The sequence below is a fragment of the Oncorhynchus kisutch genome, linkage group LG3 (genome assembly GCF_002021735.2).
Source record: "Oncorhynchus kisutch isolate 150728-3 linkage group LG3, Okis_V2, whole genome shotgun sequence".
NCBI lineage: Eukaryota > Metazoa > Chordata > Actinopteri > Salmoniformes > Salmonidae > Oncorhynchus > Oncorhynchus kisutch.
Genome location: NC_034176.2, coordinates 77,546,290 through 77,565,237, shown reverse-complemented (window position 1 = coordinate 77,565,237; position 18,948 = coordinate 77,546,290). Strand labels below are relative to the sequence as shown.

The following is an 18,948-nucleotide window of genomic DNA, read 5'->3' as shown; positions in this document are numbered from 1 at the left end:
ACACAGACAGGGAAATAACACAGGGTTAGCACAGATACACACATACCACAGATACACACAGACCACATATACACACAGACCACAGATACACACATACCACAGATACACACATACCACAGATACACACAGACCACAGATACACACAGACCACAGATACACTCAGAACACAGACAGGGAAATAACACAGGGTTAGCACAGATACACACATACCACAGATACACACAGACCACAGATACACACATACCACATATACACACAGACCACAGATACACACAGACCACATATACACACAGAACACAGACAGGGAAATAACACAGGGTTAGCACAGATACACACATACCACAGATACACACAGACCACAGATACACACAGACCACAGATACACACAGACCACAGATACATCCAGACCACAGACAGGGAAATAACACAGGGTTAGCACAGATACACACAGACCACAGATACACACATACCACAGATACACACAGACCACATATACACACAGACCACAGATACACACAGACCACAGACAGGGAAATAACACAGGGTTAGCACAGATACACACAGACCACAGATACACACAGACCACATATACACACAGACCACAGATACACACAGACCACAGATACACTCAGAACACAGACAAGGAAATAACACAGGGTTAGCACAGATACACACATACCACAGATACACACAGACCACAGATACACACAGACCACAGATACACACAGACCACAGACAGGGAAATAACACAGGGTTAGCACAGATACACACATACCACAGATACACACAGACCACATATACACACAGACCACAGATACACACAGACCACAGATACACACATACCACATATACACACAGACCACAGATACACACAGACCACAGATATACTCAGAACACAGACAGGGAAATAACACAGGGTTAGCACAGATACACACATACCACAGATACACACAGACCATAGATACACACAGACCACAGATACACACAGACCACAGACAGGGAAATAACACAGGGTTAGCACAGATACACACAGACCACAGATACACACATACCACAGATACACACAGACCACATATACACACAGACCACAGATACACACAGACCACAGACAGGGAAATAACACAGGGTTAGCACAGATACACACAGACCACAGATACACACATACCACAGATACACGCAGACCACAGATACACACAGACCACAGATACACTCAGAACACAGACAAGGAAATAACACAGGGTTAGCACAGATACACACATACCACAGATACACACAGACCACAGATACACACAGACCACAGATACACACAGACCACAGACAGGGAAATAACACAGGGTTAGCACAGATACACACATACCACAGATACACACAGACCACAGATACACACAGACCACAGATACACACAGACCACATATACACACAGACCACAGATACAGCAGACCACAGACAGGGAAATAACACAGGGTTAGCACAGATACACACATACCACAGATACACACAGACCACAGATACACACAAGCCACAGATACACACAGACCACAGATACACACAGACCACAGATACACACATACCACAGATACACACAGACCACAGATACACACAGACCACAGATACACACAGATCACAGATACACTCAGAACACAGACAGGGAAATAACACAGGGTTAGCACAGATACACACATACCACAGATACACACAGACCACATATACACACAGACCACAGATACACACAGACCACAGATACACACATACCACATATACACACAGACCATAGATACACACAGACCACAGATACACTCAGAACACAGACAGGGAAATAACACAGGGTTAGCACAGATACACACATACCACAGATACGCACAGACCACAGATACACACAGACCACAGATACACACAGACCACAGACAGGGAAATAACACAGGGTTGGCACAGATACACACAGACCACAGATACACACATACCACAGATATACATAGACCACATATACACACAGACCACAGATACACACAGACCACAGATACACTCAGAACACAGACAGGGAAATAACACAGGGTTAGCACAGATACACACATACCACAGATACACACAGACCACAGATACACACAGACCACAGATACACACAGACCACAGACCACAGATACACACAGACCACAGACAGGGAAATAACACAGGGTTAGCACAGATACACACATACCACAGATACACACAGACCACAGATACACACAGACCACAGATACACACAGACCACAGATACACACAGACCACAGATACACACAGACCACAGACAGGGAAATAACACAGGGTTAGCACAGATACACACATACCACAGATACACACAGACCACAGATACACACAGACCACAGATACACACAGACCACAGATACACACAGACCACATGCAAGGAAATAACACAGGGTTAGCACAGATACACACAGACCACAGATACACACAGACCACATATACACACAGACCACAGATACACACAGACCACAGATACACTCAGAACACAGACAGGGAAATAACACAGGGTTAGCACAGATACACACATACCACAGATACACACAGACCACAGATACACACAGACCACAGATACACACAGACCACAGATACGCACAGACCACAGACAGGGAAATAACACAGGGTTAGCACAGATACACACATACCACAGATACACACATACCACAGATACACACAGACCACAGATACACACAGACCACAGATACACACAGACCACAGATACACACAGACCACAGACAGGGAAATAACACAGGGTTAGCACAGATACACACATACCACAGATACACACAGACCACAGATACACACAGACCACAGATACACACAGACCACAGACAGGGAAATAACACAGGGTTAGCACAGATACACACATACCACAGATACACACAGACCACAGATACACACAGACCACAGATACACACACACCACAGATACACACATACCACAGATACACACAGACCACAGATACACACAGACCACAGATACACACAGACCACAGACAGGGAAATAACACAGGGTTAGCACAGATACACACATACCACAGATACACACAGACCACAGATACACACAGACCACAGATACACACAAACCACAGATACACACAGACCACAGATACACACAGACCACAGATGCACACAGAGCACATATATACACAGACACACACAGACCACAGATACACACAGACCACAGCTATACAGACACACACAGACCACAGATACATACATACACACATACCACAGAGACACACAGACCATAGATATACAGACACACACAGACCGCAGATACACACAGACAACAGATACACACAGATGCACACAGACCACATATACACACAGACCACAGATATACAGACACACACAGACCACATATACACACAGACCACAGATATACACAGACCACAGATACACACAGACCACATATACACACAGAGCACAGATACACACAGAGCACAGATGCACACAGAGCACAGATATACACAGACACACACAGACCACAGATACACACAGACCACAGATACACACAGGCCACAGATACACACAGACCACATATATACACACAGACCACAGAAATACAGACACACACAGGCCACAGATACACACAGACCACAGATACACACAGACCACAGATACACACATACACACACAGACTACATATATACACAGACCACAGAAATACAGACACACACAGGCCACAGATACACACAGACCACAGATACACACAGACCACAGATACACACAGACCACAGATATACACAGACACACACAGACCACAGATACACACAGACCACAGATATACAGACACGCACATACCACAGATACATACATACACACAGACCACAGATACACACAGACCACAGATACATACATACACACATACCACAGATACACACAGACCACAGATATACAGACACACACAGACCACAGATACACACAGACACACGCAGACCACAGATACACACACACACACACACACAGACCACAGACACACACAGACCACAAATACACACATACACACAAACCTCAGGCACACACAGACCACAGATACACACAGACCTCAGACACACACAGACCACAGACACACACAGACCATAGATACACACAAACAAAGACACACACAGAACCCCCCCCCCCCTCCCACACACACCTGGAGCCAAAGACTGCACTGAGCTCATCCAGCACGGTGTTGAGTTTGTTCTGCAGTTCCTTCAGTAGTTCACTGGCCTCAGCATCCAGCTGCAACAGTAACAGGCAGGGAGATGCCCATCATTAGCTGCTACATCAATACATCATTATATCAATATCACTATACATCTTCAATATATCACCAACACTATACATCTCCACTATATCACTAACACTATACATCTCTACTATATCACTAACACTATACATCTCTACTATATCACTAACACTATACATCTCTACTATATCACTAACACTATACATCTCTACTATATCACTAACACTATACATCTCTACTATATCACTAACACTATACATCTCCATTATATCACTAACACTATACATCTCCACTATATCACTAACACTATACACCTCCACTATAACACTAACAATATACATCTCCACTATATCACTAACACTATACATCTCCATTATATCACTAACACTATACATCTCCACAATATCACTAACACTATACACCTCCACTATATCACTAACACTATACATCTCCACTATAACACTAACAATATACATCTCCACTATATCACTAACAATATACATCTCCACTATATCACTAACACTATACATCTCCACTATATCACTAACACTATACATCTCCATTATATCACTAACACTATACATCTCCTCTATATCACTAACACTATACATCTCCACTATAACACTAACAATATACATCTCCACTATATCACTAACACTATACATCTCCAGTATCACTAACACTATACATCTCCACTATATCACTAACAATATACATCTCCACTATATCACTAACACTATACATCTCCATTATATCACTAACACTATACATCTCCTCTATATCACTAACACTATACATCTCCACTATATCACTAACAATATACATCTCCACTATATCACTAACACTATACATCTCCACTATATCACTAACACTATACATCTCCATTATATCACTAACACTATACATCTCCTCTATATCACTAACACTATACATCTCCACTATAACACTAACAATATACATCTCCACTATATCACTAACACTATACATCTCCAGTATCACTAACACTATACATCTCCACTATATCACTAACAATATACATCTCCACTATATCACTAACACTATACATCTCCACTATATAACTAACACTATACATCTCCATTATATCACCAACACTATACATCTCCACTATATCACTAACACTATACATCTCCACTATATCACTAACACTATACATCTCCACTATATCACTAATAGGGTGTAGAGAATAGGGTGCCATTTGAAGGCAGCATAAAGGTGTTTTAGGGCAGGTTTGGTGGAGACATATAGATCCCCAACCCTCTGAATGTGCTTTAGGGCAGGTTTGGTGGAGACAGATAGATCCCCAACCCTCTAAATGTGTGTTAGTGCAGGTTTGGTGGAGACATATAGATCCCCAACCCTCTAAATGTGTGTTAGTGCAGGTTTGGTGGAGACATATAGATCCCCAACCCTCTGAATGTGCTTTAGGGCAGGTTTGGTGGAGACAGATAGATCCCCAACCCTCTAAATGTGTTTTAGGGCAGGTTTGTTGGAGACAGATAAATCCCCAACCCTCTAAATGTGTTTTAGAGGGGAGATCTAATCTATCTGGGTGTGACGGTCTCATCGTCACTCAATCAGCTCACAGGACCCAACTCAACTCTCTGATAGTCAGTCAAGTACATGGTTAGTACGCAAAGCACATGTTGTGTCTGGCTCACAGTCCCCACATTACTGGATGCCTCTGAAGTACCATGTCAGGAGGAGAGGACACTGGGTGCATCCTAAATGTTCCCTATGTAGTGCACTATGGGCCCTGGTTAAAAGTAGTGCACTACTGTCTGTAGGGAATAGGGTGTAATTTGGGATATAACATCTATAGGGCCTGTCTGTGTATTCCCAGGTGTACTGAAAAGAGAACAGAGGGGCAGACAGCGTCATTTAGAATGACTAAAGACTTTCTGACTGGCCTGCTCCTTGATGCGTTTATGTCTACTCTATAGATCCTACAATTCACCAGTTACATTGCCACTTATTCTGCAAACATAAGTGTGTGTGTGTGTGTGTGTTGTTTGTGTTTTGTGTATTGATGCTGTGTGTATAGTGGAGAGTGGTAGCTGTTTCAGGCCTGGTCCCTGAGATAGATATGTGATGAAAGCTGCATGACAGGTCATCACATTAAATCAAATGTTATTAGTCACATGCGCCGAATACAACAGGTGTAGACCTTACAGTGAAATGCTGAATACAACAGGTGTAGACCTTACAGTGAAATGCTGAATACAACAGGTGTAGACCTTACAGTGAAATGCTGAATACAACAGGTGTAGACCTTACAGTGAAATGCTTACTTACGAGCTCCTAAACCAACAAAGCAGCAAAAAAAATATGTATAAGAAAAAGAAATAAAAATAACATGTAATTAAAGAGCAGCAGTAAAGTAACAATAGCGAGACTATATACAGGGGGGTACCGTTACAGAGTCAATGTGCGGGGGCACCGGTTTGTCAAGGTAATTGAGGTAATATGTACATGTAGTCAGAGTTATTAAAGTGACTATGCATAGATGATAACAACAGAGAGCAGCAGTGGTGTAAAAGAGGGGGGGGAGGGGCAATACAAATAGTCTGGGTAGCCTTTTGATTAGATGTTCAGGAGTCTTATGGCTTGGGAGTAGAAGCTGTTTAGAAGCCTCTTGGATCTAGACTTGGCGCTCCGGTACAGTTTGCTGTGCGGTAGCTGGAGTCTTTGAAAATTTTTTGGGCCTTCCTCTGACACCTCCTGATATAGAGGTCCTACCATTAAAATTATAGACGGATCATTTCTTTGTCAGTGGGCAAACGTACAAAATCAGCAGGGGATCAAATACTTTTTTCCTCACTGTATGTGTTCCTTTTGTCCAGGTGGGAAAGGGCAGTGTGGAGTGGAATAGAGATTGCATCATCTGCGGATCTGTTAGGGCGGTATGCAATTTGGAGTGGGTCTTGGATTTCTGGGATAATGGTGTTGATGTGAGCCATGACCAGCCTTTCAAAGCACTTCATGGCTACAGACGTGAGTGCTATGGGTGCTATGGGTCAGTAGTCACTGAGGCAGGTTACCTTAGTATTCTTGGGCACAGGGACTATGGTGATCTGCTTATAATGTTGGTATTACAGACTAGGACAGGGAGAGGTTGAAAACATCAGTGACGACACTTGCCAGTTGGTCAGCGCATGCTTGGAGTACACGTCCTGGTAAGCTGTCTGGCCCTGCGGCCGTGTGAATGTTGATCTGTTTAAAGGTCTTACTCACATCGGCTGTGGAGAGCGTGATCACACAGTCTTCCGGAACAGCTGATGCTCTCATGCATGTTTCAGTGTTATTTGCCTTGTCGCGAGCATAGAAGTTGTTTAGCTCATCTCGTAGGTTTGTGTCACTGGGCAGCTCTCGGCTGTGCTTCCCTTTGTGGTCTGTAATGGTTTGCAAGTCCTGCGATATCCGATGAGCATTAGAGCCAGTGTAGTACGATTCGATCCTAGTCCTTTATTAACGCCTTGCCTTCTCTGACCACTTTTTTATTGATTGAGTCACTGATGCTTCCGGCTTTAATTTTTGCTTATAAGCAGGAATCGGGAGGATAGAATTATGGTCAGATTTGGAGGGCGAGGGAGAGCTTTGTATGAGTCTCTGTGTGTGGAGTAAAGGTGGTCTAGAGTTTTTTTCCCTCTGGTTGCACATGTGACATGCTGATATAAAGACCGATATAAGTTTCCCTGCATTAAAGTCCCCGGCCACAAGGAGCACTGCCTCTGGGAGTGCGTTTTACTGTTTGCTTATGGCGGAATACAGCTCATTGAGTGCGGTCTTAGTGCCAGCCTCAGTCTGTGGTGGTATGTAGACAGCTATGAAAAATACAGATGAAAACTCTCTAGGTACATAGTGTGGTCTACAGCTTATCATGAGATGCTCTACCTCATGCGAACAAAACCTTGAGACTTCCTTAGATATCGTGCACCAGCTGTTATTTACAAAAATACATAGACTACCGCCCCTTGTTTTACCAGACGCCGCTGTTCTATCCTGTCAATACAGCCTATAACCAGCCAGCTGTATGTTGATAATGTCATCCTTCAGCCACGACTCCATGGAGCATGAGATATTATAGTTTTCAATGTTCCGTTGGTAGTTAATCTTCCGCGTAGGTCATCAATTTTATTTGGTTGCATTTTCCAAAGGTTGCACGCTTGCTAGCAGAATGGAAGGCAGTGGGAGTTTATTCGATTGCTTACAAATTCTCAGAAGACAGCCCGCCCTCCGGCCCCTTTTTCTCTGCCTTCTCTCACGCAAATGACGGGGATCTGGGCCTGTTCCCGGAAAGCAATATGTAATTTACGTCGGGCTCATTAAAGGAAAAAAAGCAGTTTGGCAGTTATTTTCATAAGAGATGGTAGCAGCAACATTATGTATGAAAAAAGTTTTAAAATAAGTTGCAAACAACGCAAAGAAACAAACCAAAAAAATCACAATTGGATAGGAACACGTAAAACGTCAGCCTTCTTCTCCAGTGCCACTTTACAGTGTGTGTGCGTGTGTGCATATATATATACATATATACATATATGTGTGTGTGTGTGTGTGTATGTGTGTGTGTGTGTGTGTGTAAATGTGACAGAACCTCACATTAGGTTAGATAAGAGCCATGCAGTCGCAGACCAGCTCTCTAATCCTATCTCATTCTGATGGTGGATGGCTTGTAGAGACAGCTGTTGTGTATAGTAAGCCATTATAGAAGCTATTACACGGCGATCAAGATGTTATCCTCTCTCACGTCTCTGTCTCAGCCTTGCAGAAGTTGATGTTAATCTATTATTTAACATTCCATGAAATGACGGATGTGTTATTTCTCATTCTATCATATGTAGAGCCTGAAATATGTGTTATTTCAAATGATATGATAGCACATTGATCTGTGTAATTGCCCTGGCTTTCAGTTCGCTAATTGCTTTGGGAACACTTTCACTGCCAGTCAGCCAGTAATGTGTTTTTGTGCTGAGGTCTGCCTAAAATGGAAAAAACATTTAGTTTATCAACCTGCATGATCCATTATGTTCCGATATCATTAGGAATAGCTGTCTAATGCATGAATGACAACGTAGTTTATAGTGGTATCAGGTTGTGATTACTATTGTATGTTTTTCCTGAATAATGCAACACCTCTGTCACTCAATTCGCCTAATAAAAGCAAGGAGCTACAGCCAAACCAACTAAAGCCGTTAATTTCAGTCAGATATTTCTATGTCTTTGTCCTGAATGGCACCCATTTCCCTTTACAGTGCACTACTTTTATAGCGCACTACAGTACTTGCTCAAATGTAGCACACTAAATAGGGAATATGGTGCATTTGGATGCAGACTCTGTCTGTTCGGATGCCTCATTATTGAACAGAGCCTTTACTTCAGAGAGAGAGAGAGAGAGAGAGAGAGAGAGAGCACAGCTGGGGAGTTTTGTAAGCATTTGAGAAGCTCATCAGAGTTTGTACGAAATCCTGTCTAGAGCATTTTGTAGCTTCAGCTTGGGGACCAAAATAAGTGAGCGCGGGGGCTAGATAAATACTGCGCCCTGACAGAACGCGGGGGCTAGATGCTAGATAAATACTGCGCCCTGACAGAACGCGGGGGCTAGATGCTAGATAAATACTGCGCCCTGACAGAGAGTGGGGCTAGATTCTAGATAAATACTGCGCCCTGACAGAACGCGGGGGCTAGATGACAGATAAATACTGCTCCCTGACAGAGAGTGGGGCTAGATGACAGATGAATACTGCTCCCTGACAGAGAGTGGGGCTAGATGACAGATGAATACTGCTCCCTGACAGAGAGTGGGGCTAGATGCTAGATAAATACTGCACCCTGAAAGAACGCGGGGGCTAGATGCTAGATAAATACTGCGCCCTGACAGAGAGTGGGGCTAGATGCTAGATAAATACTGCGCCCTGACAGAACGCGGGGGCTAGATGCTAGATAAATACTGCGCCCTGACAGAACGCGGGGGCTAGATGCTAGATAAATACTGCGCCCTGACAGAGAGTGGGGCTAGATTCTAGATAAATACTGCGCCCTGACAGAACGCGGGGGCTAGATGACAGATAAATACTGCTCCCTGACAGAGAGTGGGGCTAGATGACAGATGAATACTGCTCCCTGACAGAGAGTGGGGCTAGATGACAGATGAATACTGCTCCCTGACAGAGAGTGGGGCTAGATGACAGATGAATACTGCTCCCTGACAGAGAGTGGGACTAGATGACAGATGAATACTGCTCCCTGACAGAGAGTGGGGCTACATGACAGATGAATACTGCTCCCTGACAGAGAGTGGGGCTAGATGACAGATGAATACTGCTCCCTGACAGAGAGTGGGGCTACATGACAGATGAATACTGCTCCCTGACAGAGAGTGGGGCTAGATGACAGATGAATACTGCTCCCTGACAGAGAGTGGGACTAGATGACAGATGAATACTGCTCCCTGACAGAGAGTGGGGCTACATGACAGATGAATACTGCTCCCTGACAGAGAGTGGGGCTAGATGACAGGTGAATACTGCTCCCTGACAGAGAGTGGGGGCTAGATGACAGATGAATACTGTGCCCTGACAGAGAGTGGGGCTAGATGACAGATGAATACTGCTCCCTGACAGACAGTGGGGCTAGATGACAGATGAATACTGCACCCTGACAGAGAGTGGGGGCTAGATGACAGATGAATACTGCACCCTGACAGAGAGTGGGGCTACATGACAGATGAATACTGCTCCCTGACAGAGAGTGGGGGCTAGATGACAGATGAATACTGCTCCCTGACAGAGAGTGGGGCTAGATGACAGATGAATACTGCTCCCTGACAGACAGTGGGGCTAGATGACAGATGAATACTGCTCCCTCACAGAGAGTGGGGCTAGATGACAGATGAATACTGCTCCCTGACAGAGAGTGGGGCTATATGACAGATGAATACTGCTCCCTGACAGAGAGTGGGGCTACATGACAGATGAATACTGCTCCCTGACAGAGAGTGGGGCTATATGACAGATGAATACTGCTCCCTGACAGAGAGTGGGGCTACATGACAGATGAATACTGCTCCCTGACAGAGAGTGGGGTTACATGACAGATGTGAACTGCTCCCTGATAGAGAGTGGGGCTAGATGACAGATGAATACTGCTCCCTGACAGAGAGTGGGGCTAGATGACAGATGAATACTGCTCCCTGACAGAGAGTGGGGCTAGATGACAGATGAATACTGCTCCCTGACAGAGAGTGGGGCTACATGACAGATGAATACTGCTCCCTGACAGAGAGTGGGGCTAGATGACAGATGAATACTGCTCCCTGACAGAGAGTGGGGCTAGATGACAGATGAATACTGCTCCCTGACAGAGAGTGGGGGCTAGATGACAGATGAATACTGCTCCCTGACAGAGAGTGGGGCTAGATGACAGATGAATACTGCTCCCTGACAGAGAGTGGGACTAGATGACAGATGAATACTGCTCCCTGACAGAGAGTGGGGCTACATGACAGATGAATACTGCTCCCTGACAGAGAGTGGGGCTAGATGACAGGTGAATACTGCTCCCTGACAGAGAGTGGGGGCTAGATGACAGATGAATACTGTGCCCTGACAGAGAGTGGGGCTAGATGACAGATGAATACTGCTCCCTGACAGACAGTGGGGCTAGATGACAGATGAATACTGCACCCTGACAGAGAGTGGGGGCTAGATGACAGATGAATACTGCACCCTGACAGAGAGTGGGGCTACATGACAGATGAATACTGCTCCCTGACAGAGAGTGGGGGCTAGATGACAGATGAATACTGCTCCCTGACAGAGAGTGGGGCTAGATGACAGATGAATACTGCTCCCTGACAGACAGTGGGGCTAGATGACAGATGAATACTGCTCCCTCACAGAGAGTGGGGCTAGATGACAGATGAATACTGCTCCCTGACAGAGAGTGGGGCTATATGACAGATGAATACTGCTCCCTGACAGAGAGTGGGGCTACATGACAGATGAATACTGCTCCCTGACAGAGAGTGGGGCTATATGACAGATGAATACTGCTCCCTGACAGAGAGTGGGGCTACATGACAGATGAATACTGCTCCCTGACAGAGAGTGGGGTTACATGACAGATGTGAACTGCTCCCTGATAGAGAGTGGGGCTAGATGACAGATGAATACTGCTCCCTGACAGAGAGTGGGGCTAGATGACAGATGAATACTGCTCCCTGACAGAGAGTGGGGCTAGATGACAGATGAATACTGCTCCCTGACAGAGAGTGGGGCTACATGACAGATGAATACTGCTCCCTGACAGAGAGTGGGGCTAGATGACAGATGAATACTGCTCCCTGACAGAGAGTGGGGCTAGATGACAGATGAATACTGCTCCCTGACAGAGAGTGGGGGCTAGATGACAGATGAATACTGCTCCCTGACAGAGAGTGGGGCTAGATGACAGATGAATACTGCTCCCTGACAGAGAGTGGGGCTAGATGACAGATGAATACTGCTCCCTGACAGAGAGTGGGGCTAGATGACAGATGAATACTGCTCCCTGACAGAGAGTGGGACTAGATGACAGATGAATACTGCTCCCTGACAGAGAGTGGGGCTACATGACAGATGAATACTGCTCCCTGACAGAGAGTGGGGCTAGATGACAGATGAATACTGCTCCCTGACAGAGAGTGGGGCTAGATGACAGATGAATACTGCTCCCTGACAGAGAGTGGGGCTAGATGACAGATGAATACTGCTCCCTGACAGAGAGTGGGACTAGATGACAGATGAATACTGCTCCCTGACAGAGAGTGGGGCTACATGACAGATGAATACTGCTCCCTGACAGAGAGTGGGGCTAGATGACAGATGAATACTGTGCCCTGACAGAGAGTGGGGCTAGATGACAGATGAATACTGCTCCCTGACAGACAGTGGGGCTAGATGACAGATGAATACTGCACCCTGACAGAGAGTGGGGGCTAGATGACAGATGAATACTGCACCCTGACAGAGAGTGGGGCTACATGACAGATGAATACTGCTCCCTGACAGAGAGTGGGGGCTAGATGACAGATGAATACTGCTCCCTGACAGAGAGTGGGGCTAGATGACAGATGAATACTGCTCCCTGACAGACAGTGGGGCTAGATGACAGATGAATACTGCTCCCTCACAGAGAGTGGGGCTAGATGACAGATGAATACTGCTCCCTGACAGAGAGTGGGGCTATATGACAGATGAATACTGCTCCCTGACAGAGAGTGGGGCTACATGACAGATGAATACTGCTCCCTGACAGAGAGTGGGGCTATATGACAGATGAATACTGCTCCCTGACAGAGAGTGGGGCTACATGACAGATGAATACTGCTCCCTGACAGAGAGTGGGGTTACATGACAGATGAATACTGCTCCCTGACAGAGAGTGGGGCTAGATGACAGATGAATACTGCTCCCTGACAGAGAGTGGGGCTAGATGACAGATGAATACTGCTCCCTGACAGAGAGTGGGGCTAGATGACAGATGAATACTGCTCCCTGACAGAGAGTGGGACTAGATGACAGATGAATACTGCTCCCTGACAGAGAGTGGGGCTACATGACAGATGAATACTGCTCCCTGACAGAGAGTGGGGCTAGATGACAGATGAATACTGCTCCCTGACAGAGAGTGGGGCTAGATGACAGATGAATACTGCTCCCTGACAGAGAGTGGGGCTAGATGACAGATGAATACTGCTCCCTGACAGAGAGTGGGACTAGATGACAGATGAATACTGCTCCCTGACAGAGAGTGGGGCTACATGACAGATGAATACTGCTCCCTGACAGAGAGTGGGGCTAGATGACAGGTGAATACTGCTCCCTGACAGAGAGTGGGGGCTAGATGACAGATGAATACTGTGCCCTGACAGAGAGTGGGGCTAGATGACAGATGAATACTGCTCCCTGACAGACAGTGGGGCTAGATGACAGATGAATACTGCACCCTGACAGAGAGTGGGGGCTAGATGACAGATGAATACTGCACCCTGACAGAGAGTGGGGCTACATGACAGATGAATACTGCTCCCTGACAGAGAGTGGGGGCTAGATGACAGATGAATACTGCTCCCTGACAGAGAGTGGGGCTAGATGACAGATGAATACTGCTCCCTGACAGACAGTGGGGCTAGATGACAGATGAATACTGCTCCCTCACAGAGAGTGGGGCTAGATGACAGATGAATACTGCTCCCTGACAGAGAGTGGGGCTATATGACAGATGAATACTGCTCCCTGACAGAGAGTGGGGCTACATGACAGATGAATACTGCTCCCTGACAGAGAGTGGGGCTATATGACAGATGAATACTGCTCCCTGACAGAGAGTGGGGCTACATGACAGATGAATACTGCTCCCTGACAGAGAGTGGGGTTACATGACAGATGTGAACTGCTCCCTGATAGAGAGTGGGGCTAGATGACAGATGAATACTGCTCCCTGACAGAGAGTGGGGCTAGATGACAGATGAATACTGCTCCCTGACAGAGAGTGGGGCTAGATGACAGATGAATACTGCTCCCTGACAGAGAGTGGGGCTACATGACAGATGAATACTGCTCCCTGACAGAGAGTGGGGCTAGATGACAGATGAATACTGCTCCCTGACAGAGAGTGGGGCTAGATGACAGATGAATACTGCTCCCTGACAGAGAGTGGGGGCTAGATGACAGATGAATACTGCTCCCTGACAGAGAGTGGGGCTAGATGACAGATGAATACTGCTCCCTGACAGAGAGTGGGGCTAGATGACAGAGCGCGGGGGCTAGATGCCAGATGAATACTGCTCCCTGACAGAGAGTGTGGTTAGATGACAAATTAATACTGCTCCCTGACAGAGAGTGGGGCTAGATGACAGAGCGCGGGGGGCTAGATGCCAGATGAATACTGCTCCCTGACAGAGAGTGTGGTTAGATGACAGATGAATACTGCTCCCTGACAGAGAGTGGGGCTAGATGACAGATGAATACTGCTCCCTGACAGAGAGTGGGGGCTAGATGACAGATGAATACTGCTCCCTGACAGAGAGTGGGGCTAGATGACAGATGAATACTGCTCCCTGACAGACAGTGGGGCTAGATGACAGATGAATACTGCTCCCTGACAGAGAGTGGGGCTAGATGACAGATGAATACTGCTCCCTGACAGAGAGTGGGGCTATATGACAGATGAATACTGCTCCCTGACAGAGAGTGGGGCTACATGACAGATGAATACTGCTCCCTGACAGAGAGTGGGGCTAGATGCTAGATGAATACTGCTCCCTGACAGAGAGTGGGGGCTAGATGACAGATGAATACTGCACCCTGACAGAGAGTGGGGCTACATGACAGATGAATACTGCTCCCTCACAGAGAGTGGGGCTAGATGACAGATGAATACTGCTCCCTGACAGAGAGTGGGGCTATATGACAGATGAATACTGCTCCCTGACAGAGAGTGGGGCTACATGACAGATGAATACTGCTCCCTGACAGAGAGTGGGGCTATATGACAGATGAATACTGCTCCCTGACAGAGAGTGGGGCTACATGACAGATGAATACTGCTCCCTGACAGAGAGTGGGGTTACATGACAGATGTGAACTGCTCCCTGATAGAGAGCGGGGCTAGATGACAGATGAATACTGCTCCCTGACAGAGAGTGGGGCTAGATGACAGATGAATACTGCTCCCTGACAGAGAGTGGGGCTAGATGACAGATGAATACTGCTCCCTGACAGAGAGTGGGGCTACATGACAGATGAATACTGCTCCCTGACAGAGAGTGGGGCTAGATGACAGATGAATACTGCTCCCTGACAGAGAGTGGGGCTAGATGACAGATGAATACTGCTCCCTGACAGAGAGTGGGGCTAGATGACAGATGAATACTGCTCCCTGACAGAGAGTGGGGGCTAGATGACAGATGAATACTGCTCCCTGACAGAGAGTGGGGCTACATGACAGATGAATACTGCTCCCTGACAGAGAGTGGGGCTACATGACAGATGAATACTGCTCCCTGATAGAGAGTGGGGCTAGATGACAGATGAAAACTGCTCCCTGACAGAGAGTGGGGCTAGATGACAGATGAATACTGCTCCCTGACAGAACGCGGGGGCTAGATGACAGATGAATACTGCTCCCTGACAGAGAGTGGGGCTAGATGACAGATGAATACTGCTCCCTGACAGAGAGTGGGGGCTAGATGACAGATGAATACTGCTCCCTGACAGAGAGTCTGGCTAGATGACAGATGAATACTGCTCCCTGACAGAGAGTGGGGCTAGATGACAGAGCGCAGGGGCTAGATGCCAGATGAATACTGCTCCCTGACAGAGAGTGTGGTTAGATGACAAATGAATACTGCTCCCTGACAGAGAGTGGGGCTAGATGACAGAGCGCGGGGGCTAGATGCCAGATGAATACTGCTCCCTGACAGAGAGTGTGGTTAGATGACAAATTAATACTGCTCCCTGACAGAGAGTGGGGCTAGATGACAGATGAATACTGCTCCCTGACAGACAGTGGGGCTAGATGACAGATGAATACTGCTCCCTGACAGAGAGTGGGGCTAGATGACAGATGAATACTGCTCCCTGACAGAGAGTGGGGCTAGATGACAGATGAATACTGCTCCCTGACAGAGAGTGGGGCTAGATGACAGATGAATACTGCTCCCTGACAGAGAGTGGGGCTAGATGACAGATGAATACTGCTCCCTGACAGACAGTGGGGCTAGATGACAGATGAATACTGCTCCCTGACAGAGAGTGGGGCTAGATGACAGATGAATACTGCTCCCTGACAGAGAGTGGGGCTAGATGACAGATGAATACTGCTCCCTGACAGAGAGTGGGGCTAGATGACAGAGCACGGGGGCTAGATGACAGATGAATACTGCTCCCTGACAGAGAGTGGGACTAGATGACAGATGAATACTGCTCCCTGACAGAGAGTGGAACTAGATGACTGATCAATACTGCTCCCTGACAGAGAGTGGTGCTAGATGACAGATGGGGTAGCTCTGATTCCATATGCCCTGTTGCATATGCTGCTGATAGAGTCAGAGCATAGTTGGGGTGTGTGTGTTTATGTCTGTGTGTGTGGTGCTGAGAGAGGTAGAAGCATAGGTGGGGATTGGGGTGCGGGTACATGCATTTACTATAGTTCCGTAGATGGTGGTAGGGATAGTGAAGGTGTCCTATGCTAAAATAAATGATGTCCTTCACACTGTATTACCACTGTTTCCATCCACATGATCTACATCAGGTTAAACAGAATGAAGGACCACAACCATTTCTAAGGAATCCTATTCTAAGTGAAAGATGGTAAGGATGGTGGGAGACTTATCTTTAGTAGACCTAAAGGGTTTTATAAAGAATGTTAGGGTGGTGGGAGACTTATCTTTAGTAGACCTAAAGGGTTTTATAAAGAATGTTAGGGTGGTGGGGAGACTTATCTTTAGTAGACCTAAAGGGTTTTATAAAGAATGTTAGGGTGGTGGGTGACTTATCTTTAGTAGACCTAAAGGGTTTTATAAAGAATGTTAGGGTGGTGGGAGACTTATCTTTAGTAGACCTAAAGGGTTTTATAAAGAATGTTAGGGTGGTGGGAGAATTATCTTTAGTAGGCCTAAAGGGTTTTATAAAGAATGTTAGGGTGGTGGGAGACTTATCTTTAGTAGGCCTAAAGGGTTTTATAAAGAATGTTAGGGTGGTGGGAGACTAATCTTTAGTAGGCCTAAAGGGTTTTATAAGAATACTAGGGATGGTAGGAGTTCTGTTTAGTAAAGGGTGTTAGGTAGGAGTCCTATGTTTAGTAAAGGGGGGTTAGGATGGTAGGAGGTAGGAGTCCTATGTTTAGTAAAGGGGGGTTAGGATGGTAGGAGGTAGGAGTTCTATGTTTAGTAAAGGGGGGTTAGGATGGTAGGAGGTAGGAGTCCTATGTTTAGTAAAGGGGGGTTAGAATGGTAGGAGGTAGGAGTCCTATGTTTAGTAAAGGGGGGTTAGAATGGTAGGAGGTAGGAGTCCTATGTTTAGTAAAGGGGGTTAGGATGGTAGGAGGTAGGAGTCCTATGTTTAGTAAAGGGGGTTAGGATGGTAGGAGGTAGGAGTCCTATGTTTAGTAAAGGGTGTTAGGTAGGAGTCCTATGTTTTAGTAAAGGGGGGTTAGGATGGTAGGAGGTAGGAGTCCTATGTTTAGTAAAGGGGGGTTAGGATGGTAGGAGGTAGGAGTCCTATGTTTAGAAAGGGGGGTTAGGATGGTAGGAGGTAGGCAGTCTCTATGTTTAGTAAAAGGGGGGTTAGCGAATGGTAGGAGGTAGGAGTCCTATGGCTTTAGTAAAGGGGGGTTAGGATGGGTAGGGAGGTAGGAGTCCTATGTTTAGTAAAGGGGGGGTTAGGATGGTAGGAGGTTTTATGGGAAGTTTCCCCCCCCTATGGTTAGGCTAAAGGGGGGTTAGGATGCGTAGGAGGGTAGGAGTCCCTATGTTTAGTAAGGGGGGTTAGGATGGTAGGAGGTAGGAGTCCTATACTACACACCTTGCAAAAGGACACAGCCCCCTCCTCCTTGAAAGAGAGCAGGGTAGAATGGAAACACAAGACCACAGAAGACACAACTCAAGGCATTTAAAACATTAGAAACAGGAGA

The 18,948-nt window shown here is 46.3% G+C and overlaps 1 protein-coding gene across 1 annotated transcript in view; it reads right to left on the bottom strand.

Moving 5' to 3' along the window:
* Nucleotides 1-18,948, bottom strand: part of LOC109882273 (protein unc-13 homolog C) — a gene marked incomplete at its 5' end in the record, with an annotated part of 212,971 nt that overhangs the window by 118,957 nt on the left and 75,066 nt on the right. The window contains 1 exon segment of the mRNA XM_031815140.1: nt 4,159-4,247. Within this exon segment, the coding sequence (XP_031671000.1) occupies nt 4,159-4,247 (89 nt within the window).